Source organism: Micropterus salmoides, unplaced genomic scaffold, assembly GCF_014851395.1.
Source record: "Micropterus salmoides isolate LMB-PRFRI ecotype aquatic unplaced genomic scaffold, ASM1485139v1 Ms_hic_scaffold_14, whole genome shotgun sequence".
Classification (NCBI taxonomy): Eukaryota; Metazoa; Chordata; class Actinopteri; order Centrarchiformes; family Centrarchidae; genus Micropterus; species Micropterus salmoides.
The window spans coordinates 530,832-558,451 of record NW_024040485.1 but is presented as its reverse complement, the minus strand read 5'-3'; the positions used below and the strand labels follow the sequence as shown (position 1 = coordinate 558,451).

The 27,620-nt window shown below is 42.1% G+C and overlaps 1 protein-coding gene across 1 annotated transcript in view; it reads left to right on the top strand.

The window, feature by feature from the left end:
- paxip1 (PAX interacting (with transcription-activation domain) protein 1) overlaps window positions 1-20,953 on the top strand; it is a 40,781-nt gene extending 19,828 nt beyond the window's left edge. Inside the window, exons 12-23 of the mRNA XM_038717162.1 lie at window positions 500-637; window positions 1,278-1,399; window positions 1,568-1,752; window positions 2,120-2,163; window positions 4,004-4,071; window positions 4,174-4,276; window positions 4,411-4,579; window positions 10,138-10,238; window positions 10,400-10,534; window positions 11,980-12,055; window positions 17,238-17,298; window positions 20,644-20,953. Coding sequence (XP_038573090.1) covers window positions 500-637; window positions 1,278-1,399; window positions 1,568-1,752; window positions 2,120-2,163; window positions 4,004-4,071; window positions 4,174-4,276; window positions 4,411-4,579; window positions 10,138-10,238; window positions 10,400-10,534; window positions 11,980-12,055; window positions 17,238-17,298; window positions 20,644-20,659 — 1,218 coding nt within the window. The 3' untranslated portion in view covers window positions 20,660-20,953. The remainder of the gene's footprint in view (window positions 1-499; window positions 638-1,277; window positions 1,400-1,567; window positions 1,753-2,119; window positions 2,164-4,003; window positions 4,072-4,173; window positions 4,277-4,410; window positions 4,580-10,137; window positions 10,239-10,399; window positions 10,535-11,979; window positions 12,056-17,237; window positions 17,299-20,643) is intronic.
- The last annotated feature ends 6,667 nt before the right edge of the window (window positions 20,954-27,620 follow it).

Here is a 27,620-nt window from a genome sequence, read left to right as displayed (position 1 = left end):
AGAGGTCACACAGGAGTTAAGTGTCTTGCTCAGGGACACAATGGTGGATGGGTCATAGTGGGGGATTGAACCTGGGTCTCTCACACCAAAGGCATGTGTCTTAACTACTGCGCCATCACCACCCAGTTATAGCAGCATAACTAAGGGATGGTTCAGGACTCACCTGAGCCAGCCCTAACTATAAGCTTTATCAAAGAGGAAAGTCTTAAGCCTACTCTTAAATGTGGACTTGTGCTATCAGAAACCCATCATCGAATAACAGAGGGAGTACATACCATATATGACACAATATAGAAAATACACCGGTCAGAAACTCTACCTGTTGACAGTTAAAGACAGAGCATCTGAAGAATGAATTTCTAGCTTGAAGAGAAAGGGTAGATTACTGACAGCCTGTCGAGCTGCTCTGCTCCTTGATTTTATTTAGTTTAACAAAGTTTGATTCAAAAACTGTCATCTCTGTCACTGATGTTGATGTTTGTGGTGTTTTGTCTGCCAGGCACTCAGAGAAGGGAAGCGCTGTGTAACAGCCCACTGGCTTAACACTGTACTGAAGAGGAAGAGGATGGTACCTCCTCATCGGACGTTACATCTGCCCTTCGCCTTCCCTCCAGGAGCCAAACCCTGCTCTCAGCACGTACGTCCAACTCCCACAAACAACTGCCACATTGGTTCACACAAGCATGTTTGTCACCAGCCTGAAAGCTGTTTGTGTACGGGATGAAGAAAACTACGTCTCCATTTAATTATTTAGGAGATGAACATTTTTTGCAAATGTTTTTTCCTTGTTGTTGTCGTGGAACTTCCCAGCTTATTGAACCAGGTGAAAGTCTTAATGATATTGTGAATTCAAGAAGTCTCCTTTGAAACCTGAACCACTTCAGTGACATAGATATGTGAAAGGAAGAGAACTCTGACTATCTTACGCCACCTTATTAGCTCCTTCTGTGAAGAAGAATCCAGGATTGGGTCAGGTCGCATTTAAAAAGATCCAATCTGTATCGGATTTGGACCACATCCGAACTGGAAAAGATCAGATTCCATGTGAATTGGGCTATTCACAGATCAGATCTGAGGATTTGGGTCACTTTGGCTTGCAGTCTGAACGTAGCCAAAGAGAAGCAGTGACCTGGACAGCCTCGTATACGTCCTACTCTCACAATATAACTTTGATATTATTCTTACACTTTGGAAAGTGTAGAAATATTATTTTTTACCATTGTATGTTTCTGACATCTCTGTACTCTTAACCTTTCTGTCACTGTCGTTCCTCTTAGATTATATCAGTGACAGGTTTTGTGGATGCTGACAGGGATGACCTGAAGTTGATGGCCTACCTAGCCGGTGCCAGATACACTGGATATCTGTGTCGCAGCAACACCGTGCTCATCTGTAAAGAGTAAGATTGTCATCCACAAAAAACTTAAACTTTCCAGGATGACCTACCTGCCAGATTTAAGTGTTTAAATCTGTTTAAAAGTGTTAGATTTGCACAACCCAGGCATGATGGCCTGTCAGGACCAGGTACAGTGTTGGTGATATTGTCGTCTTGCTGATCTCTCTTCAGACCAAGTGGGCTGAAATATGAGAAGGCTAAGGAGTGGAAGATCCCATGTGTGAATGCCCAATGGCTGTGTGACATACTGCTGGGAAACTTTGAAGCACTGAGACAGATTCAGCACAGCAGATACTCCATCTACACACACCCTGAACCACTGGTGCCTAACCCACAGCTGGTCCAGAACCTGCTGGGTATGTACACCTCAATGTGCTATAATTAAGTTTTATTATAGTGGGGCAGTTGGCAAATAGTGATAGAATAAGGAAGGGTAAAAAAAAAAAGCAAATAACATGCAGTAAGCCAGGCAGTTATCACACACACACTCCTCTGTTGCAGTATGCTTGGTGGAGTGTGTTGTTTTTTATAACTGCACAACCACCTCCACCTGTTAGCAGTCAGAAATTATTGGGTATTGTATGTATTATTACAGGACAGGAGTAACAGTCAGGCCTTGAGCTTGATATATCTAAAGAATATTTAAACATCAGTGATAAGCTGCCAAACTGTTTATGCCTTGGTGTGTGTGTAAATGAAACTGTGACTTATATTTTTCTACAGCTGCTTGGAGAACGCCGATCAAAGTATCTCCCGAAGCTTTAGCGGTGAGTTTCTCAGCTGAACTCCACAGTGTGCTTCCAGGGTTTTTCCTGGCTCAGAATGGGGCTATGGGGGGTGACTTTGCGCGACAGTAAGCATGGCTGGTACGCGTACAGTAAAGGAAATGACTTAATATATGCATTTTCTTGTAATTTCTGACCATTTGATAAACAAAATATATCCACAACCTAGAGGAATAAAGGTATAAAAGTAAAGTATAATGTTAGTATAATAATATATTTACAGGTTACACTTGATTTGGATAATTTGCTTGCAGACAGTTTATTAGTTGAGATTCAGCTGTCTCACTAATAAAACCTTTCTCTGATATTACCCTACACCGCTGTGGTTAAGGGTTTATTAGTGCTAATGTTTGTGTATTTTGGCGTTTGTAGTTTGCTGGCTGTGGCTCAGGAGATAGAGCGGGTTGGCCGTTAATCGGAAGGTCGGCGGTTCAATCCCTGGCTCTCCCCCTGGTTGCGTGTCGAAATGTCCTTGGGCAAGATACTGAACCCCAAGTTGCCCCTGGCGGCTGTTCCGCCAGTGTATGAATGTGCGTGAATGTTAGTTTCTGTTTGAGCACTTGCATAGAGAAATTATTGGCGGCCCCCAAAGAGGTTTTAGTGAGCGCCAAAGGAAAATAACCAGCGCCAAAATGATCAGAACTGAAAAAAAGCATTTCAAATAAATAATGACCACCAAGTGCAGCATTTGTCTTGCACAATAATTTAAGGAGTGATAACAACCCACAAAAATGAAAGTGCTGTAATATTAGGCTACTAATGGTAAGCTATAGTAGACTATAGCCTACTATGATCTGAAATTATAAATGTAAATGCTCCGTACTTGTATAGCGCCTTTCTAGTCTTTTCGACCACTCAAAGCGCTTTTTACATCTGCATTCATCATTCATACACATTCATACACTGAGCCTAAGTGCTCAAACGGAAACTAACATTCGGCAATTCGGGGTTCAGTATCTTGCCCAAGGACACTTCGACACGCAACCAGGGATTGAACCGCCGACCTTCCGATTAACGGCCAACCCGCTCTACCTCCTGAGCCACAGCCGCCCCTGTTCTGAGCAATCTACTCTTTCCTCCACGTTTGTTTATCCTGAATGCAAATTTCTTTTCCGCAACACCAGCATGTGTGGAAGAACGGACCGTGGTGAAGTTAGTTTCAAGTTGGATATTAGTTTTTATTAGCTTTAAAACTAACTTCACTGCGGTGCAAAGCGCCCTCCCCTCGCAGTAATATTACGCTAAAGTGTGGAATTTGCGACACAATGAAATTAACGATAGAGCATAAATGTAAACGATCGTAAACTATTGTCAAACGATAGGTACGGTCAGATTGCACAGCCCTATATTGTGATACAATTGTGTTGAGACCCTTGTATCATGATAAGTTTTGTGCGGTCCTTAACGATACTCTAATTTGTATGGTGTTTTACAGTTTGCACTAGTTACCTTGTGTAAGAGAATGTATGTAATGTAAAAATATTGGACCTGGAAGTGGAATGTTCTTTACTCGTCTCTGGCTGTAGATGGTCTTGAAATCTGCTGCTGACTAAATGCTGCTTTTATTCTAGTGAAGATAATTATGTTGTCCTTGGATTTCTGTTAACAGAAGGGCAAACCCCTCCATGTTTGTCTCCAAATGTACAGCACATGGGCATAAAAATGAGCCAATGAGACCAGATTTGTTTTACATGTGGCTTACACAAGTTGTGCCATCAGTACTGATACAAGAGACCAAACTGGCAGTAACTGATAGATGCGGCTCTACTTGTTTTTGTGTTGCGTCGGATTGTCTGTTTGTGGATGTTTGTGTGGTGTTTAGTGTCTCCAGCTGCTCCAGAAGCAGAAGATCACTGACTCTAACAACATGCCTGCAAACAAGAAAGCCAGGTCAGTACAGGAGATCTCGATACACGCTGTTGGACTAAGCAACTGTTTAAGTTACCATGGAATGATGATATTGTGGATTAAAGTGTAATTGTGTGTGTGCAGACTGGAGGAGATTCAGTCCCCCAGTAAGAAGCTTCCTCCAGAGTCCACTCCTCGAGTCCTATTCACAGGCTTTGAGCCCACACAAGTACAGCAGTACACAAAGGTAAACCTGACTTGACTTAAGCTACATCTCTTAAATAGGATTGTGAGCAACGAGGTCACTAACTTTCTGTTCTCAACTGATTCCTGTCCTCTGATTCCTGCTGCTAAATGTCCTCATCTCTTCCTCCCCTGCAGAGGTTACATGCTTTAGGTGGTGAAGTAGCAGACAGCAGTCAGAAAGTCACTCACCTGGTGGCCAGTAAGGTGACCCGCACCGTCAAGTTCCTCACTGCCATGTCTGTGGTCAAACACATCGTCAGCCCAGAGTGGCTGGAGGAGAGCTGGAGGAGCCAGAAGTTTGTGGGTGGGTGTTTTTAATATCTTGCTAAAACGACACGAAAACTACGTCCACAAGAAAATTTTAATTAACTCCTCCGAAGCCGCAAGTCCGATCGGCACGAAACTTCGCACGTACCATCTCTGGGGCCCGGGCCAATTCGCGTGCCCTCCGTGGGGCCAGGGGGGGCGGCTTGCGCCGGGAGGCTTGGACCCCACTTATAACTGCTTGCAGTTGTAGTTATTATTATTATTAGAGAAACCGAGAAAGTGCCAGGGCACCAGCGGTGTCCTTGGCATGAAGTGCAAGGAAGCTATTATTTTTGCTCGGATGATTATTATGATTATTATTATTATTATTATTCTCCCTTGGAAAGGCATTTTTCGTGGTCTTAGGATAATCGAAACGTCATGAACGGGGATGGGGATCGTTCATTTTTATTGATATTGATACCCTTATTGAGACTGCTTAATGATCCGATTCTTTATCGATACCACTATCAATACTTTACTATTATTTGATGACGGTTATTTGGTAAGGCCAGACCCAACGGACATGAGGCAGGGCTGCATGGTATCAGGCCTACCAGACTTTAATATTTTAAATACAGCGAAATGTTGTTTCTACAGCAGCCAAATCACTATATATAAACTCAGTATCTGACATTACAATAGTGAGGGACGTTTAGAAAGAATAAAAACTCAGACATCAGCCTGTATCAGTCCCTCCTCCTCTTTGCTGCTGTTAACTGCCTTTTAGGTAACATTACCTGATGGAAGGAGGAGCGGCTGGTTTGTCTCTGCCAGCAGCTGAGTGTACAACAATGTGCCAAATGTTAAGACTACAGACCAGTCTATGCTCCAGACAGACAGCTTTCTATTTAGCTTGTTTTCAACATTTGGCTACCCGCCAAGCTAACGTTGCTGTGCTTTTATATAACATACAGGACGACAGACTGAGGACAGAGATGATAAAATGACCCCTTTCTACATGTTTACCTTACAGACAGGTGTATTGATAACGCAAAGGTTTTATTGCACTTACAGTATGTAATGAGCATAGCTGTCGCCAACTCGAGTTTGGAGCTAACGTAACTTCACCATCTCCATCGCGATGGCGCAGCCTCTCCCTCTGCTGGCGGCTTTCATGAGTTTTCTTCTAGTCCAGTTAAATCAGATTTGACGCTCGAGACATAATGCTACATTGTAGGACCCACTGGTCTGGATAGCAGTATCGATAAGCTCAGACCTTATTGATTTTTGGGATTTGAGAAATTTTGGATCAATCCCTATCCCTGGTCATGAACGTTTGCGCACATATCAGAACTGGTGAAAATTGCAATATTCTGTAGTGATTGGGCGTGGCAAGGGTGCTCTGTAGCGCCACGCCCTTTGCAGCCAGATTCAAACTGGTAATGTTTAGATTTGATATCATTTTTAAGACTGAGGGTTGCATGTTGGCTCTATAGCGCCCCTTAAAGCCTTTTTAGCTGTCACATTGCTAGGGGTAGTCACATGGCTAGGGGTAGATTGCACGTTCGTCAGAACGGTTGTTTTGTATTTGCTGATAGGGGGCGTGGTTGTGGGAAATTGGCTCAATTGACCCTTCGCTAAGCCACGCCCCCCTTAGTTACTGTTGCGAAGTCTGACAAACTTTCAGACCTGTTGGACTTGGCGATCTGAGAAAGAAGCAGACAGTTTTGCAGTTGCATTGTGCATTTGAAGGTTGTATTCAGTGTGTCAAACTGATGTGAAAAAAATAAAGACAGAAGCAAAAGCCTACCAATCACAGAGTAAAAGTGAACCACTGTATTATTATTTACTATTGAGAAAGAGTACAATGATATTAAGGATCAACACTGCTTCTGGAAAGCTGGGTAGGTCTCCATTCACTATTACAATCATTAAACAGCAGAACAGTAGGGCTATATAACGTTTAATTCAGTAGTAAGTTAGCTAGCGTTAGCTAACTAACATTACATTAGAAACAACAGACAGCCAACATTTTCCTGTATTTGTTTCACGTTTTGGAAAGTGAATAAATCGTACTTATACTTTCCACCTCTCTGGGTAGCGGCTATAACTATTAAAAGTGCCCCAGGAACAGTGTTTGACAATATCTTTGAAAATAGCGTAGCCCCCCCTACCCTATGCCGTCACCTACGACGTGCACCTCCTCAAAAATGTAACTACACGTCGAGGTGACGCGGACCATAAGCACCGTGATTGGTTGGCTGGGTAGCCTCGCAATGCCTCCAAGCCGACAAGTGCCCCATGCTTTGAATTAACTTTTACTATCGGCCAAAACAGCGGCTGTAACACGATGGATCAATAAATTTGACCGTCACAACCATATACTGCATATAAGAAATGGACGTCACCCCTTGGTTTGTGGACTGCCATTTTTCTAGTTTGGCCCGTAGGTCGCCGCCATGTCGAGTTTTTGCAACCAGGAAGTGCCCGGAAGTGACGATACGGCGGAGCTAGCTAGCTTGCTTAGCTAAGTGCAACTGTAACTCACGTTAACTGTCATTTTAACAGGGCTGATAACTTTGTCTAGCGAACAACAGTCTTAAAACTAAAGGCTAAAAAAAAAGGCTATACCAGCTGCACATATACAATTTTACCCCCATTCACGTTAAGGGAGGGCTAAACCAGAAGTTAGCCTGCTCGGCCGGCAAAGGTCAACATAGTGGACGCTGTATGCTACCGCTGACTAGCATGTAATTGCAGAATGACAGAGAAACCGACACACAAGTATAAATGCATGGCTCTGTGCGTAGCCTACGGCATAGCTATGCACGTAGCCCCTATGCAGGAGTATAAATCAAGCTTAAGTCTCTTGGAGCAGGAAGTCGGCCATTTTGAATTATTTACAAGACCTTTCCCCGTTTATACACTCCGTACTTTAACGAACTCCTCCTAGTGCTTTAACCCAATCGACTTCAAATGTGCGTTGCGCCATTTTAAGAGCCTTGCGATGTTAAATTACAAAGCGTTTTTTGATTGCGTGGTGTTGAATTTTGAGGAAGTAGCATGTAAATGGACTAGATGTAGTCAGATCTGTCCCAAAAGTACCTCTTAGAGACTTGCATATTAATATCTAGTCATAGTGATAGCGCCACCTACTGGCATCTGAAAGGACATGTTTCAAACTTTATTTGTTATGTCTCATTTTATATTTTTACTCCACATAGCACCTTAGCGGACAAAATGTAGTGAAGCATATATGCTCATAGCCGGATGACCACATCCATCTCAAAGTTCTTGTTAAATGCTGTTGCCTTGGTGAGTTATTATTCCCCATGAAACAGGAAGCTGTTTTTTGACAGCTATAGCCTAAACCCAACTGGAAGTCAGACACTTTGAATTGAATAAGTAACTGACACCTGAAAGAAACTTTGAGAGATATTTTCGACACGTCACCTGTGTGATTTGTGCATTGTTAACTCCAGAGCTGTGTCAGGTGGCATGTGATGTAAAGGCTCCAGCTGTCGCTGCACACAAGGCTTGCATGGGGGTGAGGGCTCACTCAACGCTGCTTGCAGCTTTAATAATAATAATAACAATAATTATTATTATTATTACTACGTACATGTCAGAGGTGGATGAGATATACAGGTGCACATACACATACATGCAAACATGTAAACATTGCGATGGAGCATAGTGCAAAGGATGCTGGAATAAATAAGTATTATTTGCAGGTGTTATGTATGTAGGTAGGTGGATTTTGTATACAGTAAATGACAATATAACAGTATGAACAGCTCTGAAATAGAGAATGGTGAATAAATAATAAGTGATAACCAGTAAACAGGTGGCTGATTAGAGGCAGAGTTACTGGGTTATTGCACATTATTGTTCCTGACACTGTGAGTCAGAAATCAGCTGTTCATCAGAGTGATGGCTTGTGGGAAGAAACTGCTTCTGTGTCTGTTGGTTTTGGCGTACAGTGCTCTGTAACGCCTACCAGAGGGGAGGAGCTGGAACAGGTTGTGTCTTTGCAGTGATGTTTCCTGCCCGTTTCCTGACTCTGGAAATGTACAAGTCCTGAATGGAGGGCAGGTTGGCACCGATGATCTTTTCTGCAGTCCTGACTGTCCGTTGTAGTCTGCTCCTGTCCTTTTTGGTGGCAGATCCAAACCAGACAGTGATGGATGTGCAGAGGACAGACTGGATGAGGGCTGCGTAGAAGTGGATCAGCAGCTCCTTAGGCAGGTTGAGCTTCCTGAGCTGACGCAGGAAGTCCATCCTCTGCTGAGCCTTCTTGATGATTGTGTTGGGCTCCCACTTCAGGTCCTGGGATATAGTGGATCCCAGAAACCTGAAGGATTCCACAGCAGACACAGGGCTGTTGAGTATGGTAATGGGGGGCAGATTGGGGGGGCTTCTCCTGAAGTCCACTGTCATCTCCACAGTTTTGAGCGCACCAGAGAGCCAGCTGATCAACCTCCCGTCTGTAGGCCGACTCATCACCGTCACAGATGAGCCTCACCTGCTGACTCCTGTCAGTCAGGAAGTCTGTGATCCACTGACAGGTGGAGGCTGGCACAGTGAGCTGGGTGAGTTTGGTGCTGAGGATATCCGGGATGATGGTGTTGAACGCCAAGCTGAAGTCCACGAACAGGATCCCTGTATATGTCCCTGGAGAGTCGAGGTGTTGCAGGTGTTTTTTGGGGACTGGGATGATTGTGGAGCGTTTGAAGCAGGAGGGAACTTCACACAGCTCCAGTGATCTGTTGAAGATCTGAGTGAAGATGGGGGCCAGCTGGTCTGCACAGATTTTCAGGCACGATGGAGACACACCTTCTGGGCCAGGAGCCTTCCTGATCTTCTTTTGGAAGAGCTGGCTCACGTCCTTTTCACAGATCATGAGTGCAGGTGAGGGGTTGGTGAGGGGGGGTGACAGCGTGTCAGATGGGGAAGGTGACTGTTTGAAGATGGTGTTGGAGTGGGGGAGAGGTGTGACAAACCTACAGCAGCAACCATTCAGCTCAGCTGCCAGTCATTGAGTACCAGCAGTGTTGGGGGATTGTCTCCTGTAGTTAGTGAGTGTCTGCAGTGTCTCCACACTGACGCAGGGTCATTGGCTGTGAAGCTGTTATTTAGCTTTTCAGCGTAGCTCCTCTTTGCATCTTTGACCTCTTTAGTTAGTGTGTTCCTGGCCTGGTTGTACAAGACTCTGTCCCCACTTCTGAAGGCCTCCTCCTTGGTCTGACGAAGCTGCCTGAGTTTCGCTGTGAACCAGGGTTTTTGGTTGTTGTATGTGCGGAAGGTTTTAGTCGGCACACACATGTCCTCACAAAAACTGATGTAAGATGTCACAGTGTCAGTTAGTTCGTCCAGGTCAGTGGCTGCAGCCTCAAAAACACTCCAGTCAGTGCAGTCAAAGCAGGCCTGTAACTCCTCTGTTTTTTGTAGAGCAACTGGAGTGGCCATTCAGGTCCTCCTGAAAAGAATTAGGATTTCTGAAAGGAAAAATTTGTTTAATGATTGAATTAACTGTTTTGAGTAGGCCCTTTCCCTGTTGTGTAATGTTTCACATTGTGTGTGTGTGTGTGTGTGTGTGTGTGTGTGTTGCAGATGAGCAGAGTTGCACTCTAAGGGATGCAGAGGCCGAGGTGTTGTTTGCATTCAGCCTGGAGGAGTCACTAAAGAGAGCACACAGTGCACCGCTCTTCAAGGTAAGACCACAAGCTTCACGCTGACCAGGTGGATCAGATGGAAGGAAAGATTCAGGCAACAACATGCTGTGGCATTCTTGTACACTCACACAGCTGGTCCTTCACTGCCTGACTGTCTCTGTGTCTGACTATATGTCTGTGTTCTGTAATGTGTGATGTAGGGGAAATACTTCTACCTCACCCCGGGGATCGTACCCAGCCTCAGCACCATGAAGTCCATCCTGGAAAGTGCTGGAGGAAAGCTGCTGGCCAAACAGCCCTCCTACAGAAAGATCATGGAGCATAAACAGAACAAGGTCCTTGAAACTACCTGGAATTCTTTAATGAACCTGTCAAGTGTATATCCTTAAGAACACGGGCTCTTACTGGAAAAGTTTTTACTATGCAACAAAATAAATATGGTATGAAAAGTGTTCAACAATATGCAGTGTTATCTAGGGCTGCAACGATTAGCCGACGTAATCGACGATGTCAACTATAAAAATTCATCCGCATGAAATTTCATTGTCGACGCATTGTTACAGAGAGGATGTTTAAGGGAGAGACAGCAATCTTCTTATTAGGAACATTTCTGGCTATTTGTTTCTAACTGCAATGCACTACAGGAAGTGCTGGGGGCAGTACCGCTTCCACTGTACGCCATGACTGCTCGACTGGAAGACTACTCACGAAGAAGAAGCTTTCATGCAAGAAGCGGAACGTAACGGAGAACGAGGCTAGCAGCAGAATGTATTGTACTCTTTCATCACTAAATACACTTTTGAGAGGTTCTGAGCAGAGAAATCAACTGTGTAGAACTTGAGTATTGGCCAAAGTTGATGGTGAATTGAAAATGTGGCTCAAACGTTTCGGGGGTTGAGATGCTCCACAAGCGCCCACGGGGTTAGCGATGGCAGCCGGCCGGCCAGTCACGCCCACAGAGCCTGGTCCCAGTACCTCAGACCACAGCAACAGCAACAACAGAGCTGCAGAGACAGAGGAAAGGCAGTGTTTCCTATAGGCTACGTTCATTTATTTGCCACATTAGCAACGCTGACCGCCAAATACTGATTTTCATTGTTTTTTATTTTTTTTACTAGGCCTATTTAAAATCTTATTTGATTGCAGATCAGCCCCGTAGCGCATTCGCGCGCAGCACATCCTCTCGCTTGTCTTTCTCCCTCATGAACACCAAAGCACAAATCTTTCCAACACCACGCTGGCAATGTCAGAGACCCAGCTTTAAAAAAGTTATTAGTAATGAGTAATGGTTTGAAGTACATCAAGGAACATCTGGCTCGTGATGTAGCCAGTCAGTGAATTATAGGGGAGCCTACGCTGTCTTGTCTTCTTCCCTGGTTTCCCCCTGGCGTTGATAGTGGTGTTCATTCTGAACAGTAAACCTTGTTCACTTAATTGTAACGTTAGCTAGTTAGGCTATGTATTGGAGATCAGTAATTCACTTGAAAGATATTTAATTAGTTAAATGGTTTGGTTAGGGGTGACAAAAATAATCATGACTAGTCGACTAATCGAATAAATAATTAACACATTAGTCGACTATGAAAATAATCATTAGTTGCAGCCCTAGTGTTATCCAAAGTCCTCACAGCCCATGGTAGGTGTTCAGGAATGATGATAATAATAATTTTCAAAATAAAACAAACTCAGTACTGAACATTTAAGAAAAAAACAGCAGGCACTTACAATGCTTATGATTATTTGACAAAAAAAGTTTTAATACCCTCTTGTTTTGTTGCAGAACCTTCCAGAAATCATCTTAATTTCCTGTGACAATGACCTCCACCTCTGTAGAGAATACTTCCTGAAAAACATTGGTAAGATACACACACGCATACACATGCATACAAGTGGTGAGTATTACAAACGTTTAGAAAGGATATCCCAAGCCGAGTCTACTGATCCCTGTCAGGACCAATCTGTGGCTGATGCGTTTCTTTACTGCGTTCTACTGTTTCCTTGTTTTTTGTCGCTAAAAGTTTTTATTCATTTTAATAATGTAACTGTACATACAGATTAAAATTGGGCTGCACAGCTAATCTAATCTCAATTGTGATGTGGTCATGTGCGATTACATAACTGCAAAAAGTGTGCGATTTAATATAACTCTCATCTCTGTGTGCGCTGCAGTCTCCTCATTATCCCCGCCCACACCGGGCTCTCGCATGTGTCTCTAAAACAGATAACCTTATGTGCACGAGACAGGCATAATGAAAGAAGACATGGAAAACTTAAAAATATTAGATAATATTATTTTATATCAAATAAATTGCTATAGTATAGAATAAAATTATTTTATTTATTCGATAAACTATATGAATTGAATTGTTTTTTGTAATTTCCTTTAGCTTTGGCAATACTCTTGTTTTAACATTCATGCCAATAAAGCAAATTTTGTTTTCGACCTGACTTCTTTTCTCCGTCAGATGGAAGAATTTAGAAAGTTGCGTGGCGCTTCGAGGGCCCCCAGCTGCAGTAGTGCTTAGATCACACTAAAAATTCATCCAGCCAGAGGGAACAATCACCAGCTGTTCACAGTGCGCCGGTCATAATAGCGACACAACCCATTGTAGGTATTGGAGAGGGAATGGGGCGTTGGGGCGTACAGGACCAGGGACAGGAGATCGCAGCGCGATCGGTGATTGTTCCCTCTGGCTGGATGAAGCACGATCTGCTGGCATTTCCTCGCGTCTGGTTCTTTCCAGCATACTGTAGCTGTTTCTGCTGGGGTTTCCCAAAGCAGTTTTTCAGGTGTGCTGTCCCAAGTACTTAGTGCAATGTCAGGCAGGATGGGCAGGTACATACGATTTCCACATATTGACGGACTTTACGAAACAAACCAAGGTTTTTACGTGGTGGCTGCTTTCCCTCCCGACTCTCCATGGGGAAAACCATTGAAACACGCAAAACCCTCATAAATACTGTCACCTCCATTGTGTTTGCTCCTGTTATCACCTACACAATAATTCTTAGTAAATCACCCATAACAGGTACTACAGTTGCACGTGCAATATGTTAGAATGCACACGCTATTTAGTACTCTTTATTCGGCATGTAAATCCAGCCTATAGTTGTGGAGATTCTGGCAGAGGTTGTCTGAACCACCCTTCAAACTTTGTCCGTACTGCCTTCTAAAGAGGCATTACCATGGGACAGTCCCATAGAACATGATGAAATGTACCCCCTTCTTTGTTACACTTCCAGCATTTATTGTCCTGGGTCAAGCACATTCTAAACAACCTATTCGGTGTAAAGTAATACCTATGTACAATTTTATAATGGATGAGTTTGTTTTTAGCCTTTCCCACATCTGAGATAATATCCTGCCATGAGCCTTCATCAATATCCTTACCAATATCTTTTTGCCATATTAGTCTCAAGCCTCCATACAGTTCGGGTTGCATGCTTGACATTTTCCTATAAAATACTGAGGCAGAATGGAGAACGTGGAGAATCTAGGAACTCCTGATCCCTATTTGCCTTTTCCTCTTCCCGTTTCAGTCCAAAAACACATGCCATACTACTTCTCCATTGTAAATACCTCCAAAAATCCTCCTTTGTCAGTTAAATTAAATTGTACTTTAAGGCCCTCAAATGACCTATAAAGTGTTCTCCATACAGATCATCAACAAACGGATGCCTTTTGCCAACCATATTTGCAATAACAATACCTTTTTCCCAAAACAGATTGAAGGGTTATTCTATATAGAGGAATAGCTTTGTTTGTATTGAGAAAACCCCAGGATTTCATGTGATCTCATCCTTGTCCACTGAGGATGTTATAGGATGAAATTTCATTCCTCTTCATGACTTTTAGTGTTCTTCTGTGACAATAAATCCACAACACCTGCTGGAGCTGCGAGCACTTTTTCCATCTGCACCCACCTGGGGTCAGATCCGTAATTTCCACAATGTCTTGCCAGCTTACTTATTTCAAATGCTATGTTATACAGTTCAACGTTTGGGATCGCTAATGACCTGCTGTCTCCCGAGGCAAATAACTTCTTTAGACTAGATGTTTTTTTTTCCATTCCATAAAAACTCTTTAATTAAATTGTTTGAAGATTCCTTCAAATGGACCATCCCTGAAATGGTTACTGATATCATCATAGAGATGTTATTACATTGTGGAGCGATGACCATCTTAATAATTTTCATTTTTCCCCATAGGGTAAGATTTATCAGCTTCCATTTATCTAAATTTTGTTTAATTTTCTTAATTAAAGGGGACATATTTATGGCAATTAAATATTCCAGATCTGGACCCAACCTAATACCTAAATATTTCATTCTGGTCTGGATCCACTTAAAGTGAAACGTGGTGATTGTTGATTGATTCCATCCTTTCGATTATTGGCATGCCTTCGGATTTCTGCCAATTTATTTTGTAGCCCGATAGTTTTGAAAAAGGACTTGTAGATCGAACTTAAGGAATTGACCACAGAGGGTCCTCAATAATCAGTAATATGTAATTACAAAACTCCTTTAGTACTGGACTCAGTCATCTGCTTTTTACATTATTTTTGGAACCTCTAGCTGCTGCAATAAGGATGAAGAGGATTTCCTTGCTTGGTCCCACGTGTTAAGTTAAAGAAGGGTGATGTCATCCATTTGTTGTTACTGCCGCCCTTGGGTCTGAGTAAATAACATTCACCCATTTGATAAAACTGTCCTGACATCCAAATATTCTGAGAGTATATACCGCAAGAAGCCCCTTTCCATCCTATTGAATGCTTTTTGGGCATCCAAAGAGATAGCAGTCATTCTACTTCCTACTTGATCAGGATGTATGAAATATGGCAGAATTTTTTCTAGTCTAGTGGCCAGAACTTTTGTCAGTATTTTACAGTCCACAGACTGACCGGTCTAAAACTTCCTGGATCCATAGGGTGTTTTTCCTTATCTTCATTAAATCTATCCGGAGGTGTGTTTGGGGTCTTTATCATGTTGGAATACTGCCCTGTGGTCTGCTTCAGTATGTCACAGTACATGTTGGCATTCATGGTTCTGTCAATGAACTGTAGCTCCCCAGCACTCATGCAGCCCCAGACCAGGACACTCCCACCACCATGCTTGAGCGTAGGCAAGACACACTTGTCTTTGTGCTCCTCACCTGGTTGCCGCCACACACGCTTGACACCATCTGAACCAGATAAGTTTATCTTGGTCTCATCTGACCACAGGACATGGTTCCAGTAATCCATGTCCTCAGCCTGCTGCTCTTCAGCAAACTGTTTGCGGGCTTTCTTGTGCATCATCTTTAGAAGAGGCTTCCTTCTGGGACGACAGCCATGCAGACCAGTTTGATGCAGTGTGCGGCGTATGGGCTGAGCCCTGACAGGCTGACCCCCCACCCCTTCAACCTCTGCAGCAATGCTGGCAGCACTCAGACGTCTGTTTCCCAAAGACAACCTCTGGATATGGCGCTGAGCACGTGCACTCGACTTCTTTGGTCGAGCATGGTGAGGCCTGTTCTGAGAGGAGTCTGTCCTGTTGAACAGCTGTATGGTCTTGGCCACCGTGCTGCAGCTCAGTTTCAGGGTCTCTGCAGTCTTCTTATAGCCTCGGCCATCTTTATGTAGAGCAACCGTTCTTTTTTTCAGATCCTCAGAGAGGTCTTTGCCATGAGGTGCCATGTTGAACTTCCAGTGACCAGAGAGCGATGACACCAAATTTAACACAGTTGCTCTCCATTCACACCTGAGACCTTGTAATTCTAACGAGTCACATGACATTGGGGAGGGACCATTGCTAATTTGGCCCAGTTTGGACATTTTTACTTAGGGGTGTACACACTTTTGTTGCCAGCGGTGATGTGTTATTTTGAGTGGACAGCAGATTTACACTGTTATACAAGCTGTACACTCACTACTTTACACTGTTGCAAAGTGTCACATGAAAAGGTGTAATGAAATATTTACAAAAATGTGAGGGGTGTACTCACTTTTGTGAGATACTGTATATGGCCAACCCAATCCCTCTTCAATGTAGCTTCCAGTTCACTCATATGGGTTTCTTGTATAAATGCTATTTGTACTTGTTGAGATTTGAGGTATGATAAAAATTCTCTTTATGGGGTGTTGTAGGCCATTTACATTCCAGGATAATATTCTTACACAATTATTCATGGCTCAAAAAAAGAGAAAAGGACGTGGTATTCATCACACTGAGGTGATATTTCACACGGGGGCAGTAGTAAGAAAATGAAAAAAAATAAAATAAAGGAAGGCGCTGCTTCGCTGCCACTCAAAACCGTTAACATACAATGAACTCCACTCAGAACCCCCTTAGATAACAGGGAATATAAAAAATATATAATTTTCTTTTATCAGAGAGCAGCATTAACAGTCTACGTAGAGCGGGGCCAAGCGACTACATTGTGATTTTAAGAACGTTCCTAAGACCGACATCTTCCCCAGTACTAACCAGCATGCAGTGTGGAGCTATCCACTTGGCTGTGGCGTTTGATAGCTTGTTTTGCTTTTGTTTATCTCCTCCCTCACACTGCAGCGTAGTCTGCTGAAGCCTCCCTCCACTGCTTGTTTGGGTGGCTGATTTGTAGGCTGATCAACATCCCACCCCTCCGTGACCCATGGTTCTGGATGTGTATTCAGAGCCAGTGAGAAATGTTCTTTCAAAATAATAATAATAATAATGCCCACTGCCTCTCTAGCTTAGTCAACAGGTCCGAGGATAAGTTGAAGTAGTGTAGGTTAGGTCAGTTGTTTGCCTGCATGGGTGTCCCATCTGGCGATCCCTGCACCTCCATCTCCATTTTTAGAAAGTCCATCGCCTCTACTGTGATTCTTTATTGCGTTATACTGTGTTTTTTTTACTGCATTTTTTTCTGTGTTCTATATGGATGAAAGTTCCTCAGAACTTCTAAAGTTTAAAAACAGTACGGTGAGCGGCAGCACCACATGAACTCTGTCCCATTAGAACTTGTGCTGACTGTCTCTAGGTGTGTCTCTGATGTTGTCTGCTGTATTTGTTGTCTAGATGTCCACAACGCGGAGTTCATCCTGACAGGAGTACTGACCCAGAAACTCGACTATGACTCATATCCTTTACTTACCTTTAATAAGTAACTGCTGCTTCTTGCATCATTCCTGCATTTAGCATGACAGCACCTGTGGATTACACTGACGGGGACTCCTAGTAATGTCACGCCACACAGCAGCAGTAAATAAACTGACAACAAAAGTAACGTCCTCCCTCTTATGACTGCTTATGAATGCTTTTGTGTTCAGCAAACTCAACATGTGTTGATTTGTATGAACATAAAAAGATTCAACAATTAAGACATAAACTGAACACAGTTTCACAGACAGACATCTTCAGCCCTAATGCCTCCTTGCAACATGCCTAATGTGGCATTCAGACCAAACGCAAATTTAGTCCTCACAGCGCTCTCCTTGCGGGGTTTTATCGCTGGACAACTGCCAAGTGTTCACACACAACGCGATGGCACGAATAAACACAACTCGCCATTCCTACAGCTGTATGAACCCAAACCAAACATTTTGCTGTGATTAAATAGCAATAAATGGATTAAACTGATGCCGAAATAACTACAACATGATGCAGATTTGTTAAACATACGAACACATGCTCTGTCAGCAAGTCAGCAGGACAACAACTTCTAAAATGTTTGTTTTCTGAATGGAGTTTGGATCGATCAGGGCTATGCTATGCTAACTTGGTCACAGTAAAGTACAACCATAGAATGGAATAAAGTTACAGATACATGTTTTCAGAACTCACCAGGTAGTTCAACCTCCTCGCTTTCTTTTCTCCAAGTAATGTCCAGTTTTGTCCGGTTTTTATATAAATATGAAGTAGTGCCCATCGCTCTGAAGCCTCGATGACGTTCAGACAATCTCAACGTTCATAGGCTATCGCGACTCAGCGACATGCTAATTCCTTCGCGTTGCCCTTGTGTTGCCGGCGCTGCCAGACAGGAAATCGCAGCTCTACGTGCCTTTGCATTGACTTTGTTCGGGGCGGTGAGTTTACATACACTCGCTTCGCTTTTGGTCTGAAAGCACCATTAGGCACGTTCATGCAAGTTAGTAGATATGTGTCTTTAGGGTTCTAAGCAAGGCCGTAACCAGGGTTTCAAAATTAGTGAGGTCTGGATTTTTTGTTTCTTTAATAGAGCTTATTTACAATAATTCAGTGAAGGGCAGTGGGCACAACACTGTTTGGCTGAAGAACACACTAACTCCAGGCTGTTCATCATGTTCTTCACTTCTTGGCTCACTAAAATTGCATACAATAAGAGTTATGATGAGGTAGTGTGACAAATGTGACAGGGGAATCTTGGTATAGGCCCACTAATCTAAAACTAAACATCTATTAGGGGTGTAACGGAACAGAAAATGAATGGTAGCTGCGATTTCAGTACAGTGGACAGGGCCCTAGCAATGTTAGCTATCATGCACTGCAGAGAAACCCAGAAACCTTTTAAACAGAATATCATCTCAGCCCTCAGCTTGGTGGGAGTGAAACCACTACCTGTAAGAAATGACACAGTGGCTTAAATGTATCTCAAATGTGGCCTACGACAGGGAGTTAACTAGTTACAGTTACTAAGAATAAAATGTGTAGCCTATGATGTGTAATATCATGATTACATTGGGGGTCCTATCTAAATAGTTTCTGTGAAAAGCTCGGCTATATATTGAATAATATTCATTTTGTTGCTTTGCATGTTTTTCATGTGCACAGAGTCTGTTCTGATGCTTTTAATTGGTTCTCATGTTTGAATTTTCTGCACCACGCCAGTTAAACTGCCTCTCAGGCTGTCTTTAGAAAATGGTTAACTGCAGAAAAAAGTCATTAGAAAAGTAATCAAAAAGTAATTATTTTATTATTTAATTAATTATTTTGAAAAAGTAAATAAAATAGTTACACTACTATTACATTTTAATTGGGTAACTTGTAATTGTTAACCAATTACATTTAAAAAGAAACCTTCCCAACACTGATCACAGGACTGTACAGGTGGAATGACGTGCAGACGACATAGTGGGCACTAATATTACTACATGAGCACATAAAGGACAGCAGCTCTGTACTGAATGCTCTGGTTGATATGACAGCCTAATAATCTGATGTCAGCAGCTGTTTGCACTCGTTTTGTCACAATTATAGGAGCTGAAGTTCTGTGATGCGCTGATCAGCTCCATCATTTCTTGACAGCAAATACTGAGGGACATTTAAGCAGCAACAGTAAAAACTGCAGTTATAAACTTGACAGGACACGCATAGGAAAAAGAATTTTAACGTTAAGTTTCTGAAATATTTTAGATGCTCTAATGGAGCACAGGATTGGTCAGGAGGACGGCTGCTTTAGTTAGTTCCTCTGCATGAACCTGGACTGTGTGGGAGACAGAAGAACACAGTACATGAATTAACATTAGATCCTGATCAATCCTGTTGGGGTGTCGGGAAATTTTGAATATTCAGTTTAATATTTAGCTATGCTCTCAGTTCTTGCGTGCATGTTTTCCCAAGTCTGGACACTGATCAAGCTGAAATGAGGGTTGCAACAGTGTAATCACATGCATCCATATGGTCCTAAAGCCTTTGATTAAGTTGATTGTGTTATCAATGGTTTTTTATTTATTTATTTTATTTTATTGTCCTGATATGCTAATCTACATATAATAAAAGAAGTCCAGACCTCGGTGACCTTATAGCTGGTTACGGCGATAGTGACCATGTGACCTTAATTGCCTACCATCTGTATGCTGTTAATTCCACAGGTGCATGCTCATTGATTGTTTATTGTTCATTGATCAAGTATGAAAAACAATGTTTACACCCTTTACACTAAAGATCTGTAAATTGATTTGGAGTTTTACAGAATTATCTTTAAAATACAGTGTCCTGAAAAAGAGTTCCTACATTTTTAAAGGCTTTCAGAACCAGATCATGTACTGAACATTACATCAGCGCTGACAAGTCTTTATTTAGTTCATCCTGACAGTAATGTAGTACAGATTCTTCTACAAGCATTACTACTTTATAGTAATAGCAATAACAAAAACACATGGCGTCCACTGTTATGATGAATTAAACCAATGCAACTGGGGAGGGCAGGAACTCCCAGTCAGCAGTCATAAACAATCATGTCATGCTTTGGAAAAGCTAGATCTAATTGAACAGTAAACCCTCCTTTCATAAGGGTTCACTTTTTGTTGAAACTGTTTCGAGATGTTGATTTATCTTCAGGTGTTTCTAATGTTTTGTCCATCCTATTTAAATGCTAGATGTTAGGTCCCCTCCCAGCGTGCTGAGTAGGACGCTGCTGCTGCTGCTGTTGTGTTGCCCTTCAGTTGCAGTAGTTGTGTTTGTACTGTGGTGCAGTGACAGGTGTCAGTTTCCTTGACAGTCACACATATAAGTTCACTTGATGATGAAGCAGTGATGACGTGAAGGAGGAGGAGGACAGATCAGGAAGCCACCTGTGTACAGTCAAGCCTCACGGACTTTTCTATGTTTTTATTTCTGTGCAAAGCTCCCCAGTCATTTTGTAGCTTTTTGTTACCTGTTTGAGAATAAATAAATAAATGGATGTTATTTTTGTGAAATGAATGTTTAAATTATGGAGGATTCGAACCCTTTTCCTGTTTTTCAAATAGAATGTGTAAAGGCTTCAGCTCACATGCTGCTTTTTGGAATAAAAATTGTACATTTGTTTCCTAAAACGTCTTTGGCTTTGTTTCCTTTCTAATCATGTTATGTCCCCAAAATGTTTTATATTTAGGCATAGTTAGTGTCTTTGGCCTGCAGAATAAAGCCGTAGTAAGAAACTTCTAATGCCACTTAATAATTGAGCATGAACAGATGATTTGGGAATCGATAACTGAGCTGTGTTCACAGTCAGACTATCAGCTCCAGACACACACTTTGTTTTAGAACAAAGCTCCGCCTCTGCTTGTCCTCACTTTTGAGGTTTAAGTGTTCTTGAAGGTATTCCTCCCAGGTTTAAGCAGATAATTCCTGATAGATTTGATCTAATTAACTGGTAATGACGGTCTGGGGTAGTTACTGGTGAAGTTCTAATTGCTGGCTGTCAGACAGATAGCCGGCAGTCATGTTGGCAGGGGGAGGGGGAGGGGCGGTTGGGCATGCGGCATCGCCTGCGGTGCTGCCCTCAAAACTACAGCAGTCTGAATTAGACAGCCTGAGCCAAGGTCATGTGCTACATATTATGTGTGTGTGCTGCTGTGTGTGTTTTGTCAGTGTGAAACTTTTGGACCTGAGAGTTTCAGTTTGTGTGGAGACCCTGCAGTATTTAGTGAGTGCCAGGGACCAGTGTTTGGTCTCCAGGTGGGAAATGCACTATATGGACAACAGTAGTGGGTGACCTGCACAGTACTTTTATGGTATCCCATTCTAAATCCATAGACATTAATATGGACCCCGTGCAGTCACAACAGCTTCCACTCTTCTACAAGACTGTCTGTGGGTATTTTTACTGGCTTGCAATCTCCATTCTAGTTCATCCCAAAAGGTGTTGGATAGGGCTGAGGTGAGGGCTCTGTGCAAGCCAGTCAAGTTCTTGTCTTTATGGAGCTGGCTTTGTGTACGTGGGTGTTACGTTGAAACAGGAAAAACCCAAACTGTTGGAAGAACAATTTTCTAAAATTGTTGTAGCATTAAGGCTGCTCCGGGGATTTACTGTACGGTCAGAATGTAAGTAGCAGAAGCTGAGACATCCTGACTGAGAATCCAAAAACACTGGATCTCCACTTCCCATAATGCATCGTGATAGGGTCTTTTTACACCTTGATTCAGCATATCTTAAACTGTTGTACGATTTTAGTCTCCAGTTGTAGCAGAGACAGCCCTGGTGGGCAGACACAACAGGGAGAACTTCAATGTATCCAACATCTATCACAGCTGTTCAACCTTCGGCCAACAAACAGACGTGAAACCTACAGTGCAGCATGAGAAAAAACCAGCAGCCATATTAACGGGTGAGCATGTAGCCCTGTTTCCTAGCAACTTCATACCTACTACATTTACCTTTTACCGTTTTATTGTGGTGGCACGAGTGTCACCACCAGGTTTCACACTGAAGCGTCTGATTTTCAAGGCTTGGGGACAGAGGGAAACCTGCTCTCCACATGATGCAGACATACAGGTGACAAAGGGAAAAATGCAGAGGCTTTCATACAGGCGGCTGCAGGGCTCGCTGAATGGCGTGAATCTATAAACCACTGGAGAAAAGGCATCCTGGTGACAAGGAGCAGTAAGAAGGAACAATTATAATCTATTTATAGAGCATTTTTCAAAACTAATGCTTTACAAGGGCAGAAAAATAAACCCATCAGGTTTCAAATTAAATAAAAACAAGAAATAGCAGCCAAGGAATCAAAATACAGTTATAAGAAAGTCAAATTAGGAAAGGCTCTCGCATTAAAAGTTTTAATCTAACTACAATCCAGCTGTGTTCAGGTTCAGTTTTCAGTGGCAGATGGGAACTCCCTTTGGGCTGGACTTTGGCCTTTTTCACTTTGCAAACCTATTACATGCACAAAAAAGGTTTATAACTCATTAAAGGAGAGAGAAAAAGCCAAAACGCCGGTCCTCTTTTAAAGAGTTTACTGACTCAGTTCACCTGGCCTTCTCCAAGAAGTGCTCTTTATAGATGCTACACAGCTGTCCTGCTCGCTTCCTGCTGCCCATGTGCTGTTGATAATGACATCATCAACTGGATGAAGAAATCCACATAAGCAAGAACATCTCACACACACACACACACACAGTTTGGGCAATCCTAATTAATTCCAATTAGAAATGCAAATAAGGAGGCACATCTTTGATTAAGCTGCAGTCGGGCTCCTTGTTGGTTTGTGATGTCCTCTGACGTAGCCCGGTTGTAGGGCGAAGGGAGAAAAAGTATTGGGACACAGAAAATGTTCTAATTAATGTAGAAATGCTTCATGTGAGATATTTCTAATTAGTCCCCTGTCCCTCCCTCTGTTGCATCAGACGCACTTTTGGCCACCAACTTCCCCATGTTCCACAGGATGCAGAGGAGTTACACACTAATTACACAGAGACGGGCGCTGGGATTCATCTGGCCCGCAATTTACATATGAGCTAATTAGCATATGATGGAACTAATCACTAATAATTTAGCCTATTACAGGGTTGGGCTATCTCATTACGCTTTTGGAAACAGGAGGCTTAGAGGGAAATGGATTGTTTCAGCGGCAGACAAAGAGGAGAGCAGGTGAAGATGGGCTTTACCGCCCACTGGACCAGGTGTGGGTTCAGTGGCCCTGCAAAACACACCAAACTGGTGGTTCTGCTCATAAATGGTAATAAAACAATAATCATAATTATCACTATATAATTTTCCCCCATAACAATATAACAAATGTCCAGTCAATGATTTAATTCATTTGAATCACTTCCAAAGCACTTCATTTTTCTATTAAGATATTTATGATGTTGTGGAAAAGATTTTATCATAATAGTTTTGAATGTTCTACCTCAGATTTGTGAAATGGTTTAAATTTACTAATTATGAAGGTATTTGAGAAAATTGTTTAAAATTGGTGCTGTCATCTGTAGAGGGAACAGTTTGCAGACTTTTCTTCAGCATTTAATACAATGCAACCACATCTTTTAATTGACAAGCTGCTGTGTGATTTGAACTTGCCTCACCAACTAGATTTTTAACTGTGCAGAGGGTCATTTCTAAGACTGCATATTCCTCTCTTCAGGATCACCTCAAGGGGGCGTCCTTTAGCGCCCAGGAGACAGGCGCGCGGGGAGACACTTTCGCTTAGGGGTGCTGCAGAGTAGAAATGCGCGAATACAAAAGTAACGCAATTACAGTAATGTATTGCTTTTTGCTCTAATGCAGTTATATAACGCATTACTAAAAATAAATCGGTATTATTAGGCCTAGGCCTATACCCTTTACAATCTCAGTAACGCACGTTACAACTCATTTTCAACCCAAAGTTAAGTGGTTTTTTAAAAATTATATTTAACTCAACAACACCTATAAACATTTTGGCACCAGAAAAACAAATCAACGAGTAAAGAGTAACGCTATTTCCTGTGGCGGAAATCTGCTGGTCGAGACTGAAGGCAGAGTGCAAACTACAGGGGAGCTCAGCTCCTCTTAACAAGACGGTAGCTCCCCTGAAGGATCATGCCTAAATAGATTTCTAGAGGCTATGTCTTTGTGCTTTAAATAATTGCTTTCATGGTCAGAGAGGCATCCTGACCAATCCTGTCGGAGTGTCGGGAGATTCAAATAATCAATGACGTTATGCTGCTGTACTTCGTGCGTAAATGCGCACAGCGTCTTTCTTAATGGGGAGACGATTCATCCTATTTCACCTAGCCACCCCCTATTAATCAGAAGGTTAATTTTTTGACAAAGACCCACCCAATCCGCGGATATAACTCTGCACTTCACTAGAATCCACCTGTGCAGCACAGCTTACCATCACAATAATGCGCCCATTAAATAGCAGTGAAAGGAACTCAAAGTAATGCAAAGGTAGGCTAGTGTAAAGCATTACAATTCAGAGACAGAAATATTGTAATATCACTAATTACTCTCAAATGACAGGAACTAGTTATCTATAATGTAGTACATTTTGGAAGTAACTTGCCCAACACTGAGCGCATGACACGACTTTGTGCGGGCACGCACTGACACACTTTCCTTCAACAGAGTGGTTATGGTCGTATGAGATCACCAAGGTCCGTACCTCCGTAATTGTATGTATGTATGCATAAATTAAATCATTCTCATAAAAACCAGTGATAACACGATCAAATTAAATAAACAGCATGCGGGCGCAGCTGATTTAACCATCTCCACCATCATTTCACCTTGAAAAACTGTTCCACACTTATTGTCCACACTTGGGGAAACACAATAAGCACACAAAAACCTTATGCAGGCACAGCTTTGGGCAAAACGTGAAATAGGGTGAAGCGTCTTCCCATTAAAAGAGACGCTGTGCACATTTACGCAAGGGGCACAGCAGCATAATATTTGAATTGACACGCCGACAGGATCAATCAGAATCTAACGTTGATTAACGTTCTGTGTTCTTCTTCACATCCAAAAGGCTGCCCACACTGTCCAGGTTCATACAGTGAAACTGTCTGGAGTACATCAGTCGTCCTCCTGACCAATCCTGAGATCCATCAGAGCGTCTAAATGATTTCAGAAGCTAAAAGTAGAATTCTGTTTCCTCTGCAGAGTTTCCCCTGTCTGTCCTGTCAAATTTAGAACTACAGTTTTACTTTTTCCTACATAAATGACCCAGGTTATTTGCTGTGACATTACTGCAAGAAAACATTCGTACATCAACACAATAAAGAAATCAGCTGGAAAGTTAAAAGGACCCGTAGAGGTGAGATAAATCTGAGAAAATAATTAGTTGGGTTGGGGGCCGTAGGATGATTTGTGCGTCCATGATTGTTCAGATATTGTCAGAGCTGATCCGCGCATCACACCAATGTAACTGCTATAATCGTGACAAAATAGTGAAAACAGCGGCTGTATTATCAAGAGCATCCTCTGCATTCAGCACTAACCTGCTGTATTTTATGTTGTCATAGAGTACCAATGGTGCCCATTATGCAGTCTGCACATGTAATTTGCACACTGTGTTCCTCCCTGTCAATAGGGGGTGCTGCAGCACCCTCTGCACCCCCTTTCCCGCGCCTTTTACCAGGAGAGCAGCTATTTGGTGAAGTTTTCCGATGACACTGCGTTGTTGTCACTCCTCCAAGGTCCAAAATCTGTCTCTGACCGACTTTATCTCATGGTGTGATAAATAGAGATGCTGTTTCAGACATCACACATAATGAAAAGGTGGAAATTGTGTCATCATAGAAATACCTGGCCACTGTTTTTGATGACCGTCTTAAGTTCGATATAAACAGCGCCGCCATTGTGTAGCGGGGGCCTCCTCTGTCACGCCGGTCAACCTTTAGTGTCTTTTAGTGACTTTGTCTTTTATGTTGGTTTCACAATCTGACCGTTAAAGACAGGAACAGCCTGAACAACATTGTAAAAATCTGTTCTTACATCATCGGAGTGAAACAGAGAGAACTTAATGTCTTCCGCAACCAACAAATAGTCCGGAAGGCAGCGAGGATCCCAGCCTGTCCGGGACGTGCTCTGCCAGGTGGATTCTCTGTTGCCTGTGCGTCCTTATACACTTCCAAATCTTTTATCCCTTCTGCGATCAAACTTTTTCAAACTCCCTGCAGGGTTCTTTGGGGTTTTTTGCAGACATGCTGTTCTTAACTAATTGCCCCTTGTCGGATTAATAAAGCTGATTGAATTGAATTGGCCATAAAGAAACGTTTAATTATTAACAACCTGGTTTCTTCAGCTTTCACTCAGGAGCAAAAATCAACCTTTAAACCGCAAAGAAATATTCCTAAATATTCTGATAATTATCGATATCGAATAATTTTTCAATAACAAAATTTTCACTTGCTTCCAAATTACACACACACATATATATGTACATATTCATATATATATAGACATAAGCAAGTGAAACTTTGGTTCTAATATGTGGATCAAATCAACAACAGTTGTATTAAGATTCAGGACTGATGTTGAGGAAAAGTGTGTTTTTTGCAACAACAAAACTGAAAGCATATCACTTATTTTGTGTTTGTTTATGAACAACATTTTTTTGGTTAGATTTCGAATATTCCTTTAAGACTATGACTTTAGATATTTATGAAAAATAAATATTATATTCTTTTATGAAAAGATAAATATGCATTGTAAAATATATTTGAACCTCTTTATCTTATATGCTTATGAAAAATATTACATTCCCAAATACAACATCAAAATAAATCAAACATTATATTGAAGCATTATAAAACATCTATAATGTGTAAAGACTTACTGCCTTTGTTGCTTGTTACTGATCCCCCTGTGGATCTAGTTGTGCCATGTTCTATTATTCTGTCGTTTACTGTAGGCCATTTAGTTTTGAGATGAATATGATTCAATAAAAACAACAGTTGCATGTCTGTCAGACAAATGATATTGTGTTTTATTAAACACAATATAACCTTTGGGCTGTGTTGTTTACCTGTGAATTGTGATATGAAATGTTACTGTACTGTTTTGGAACTTAACCGGCGGCCTAAACCACTGTTCTCCCTGTCTGCTTCATGGCAAACACTCCTTTTATATTTGGAGATGTTGCACACTGATCAACTGAACATAAACTTGTTACAGTGACATGTACGTTTTATTAATGATAAATAAATAAATTATTACTATATATTTGACCAGGGGTGTATATGAAACGGGCGGCGCAGTGGTTAGTACTGTTGCCTCACAGCCTTTCC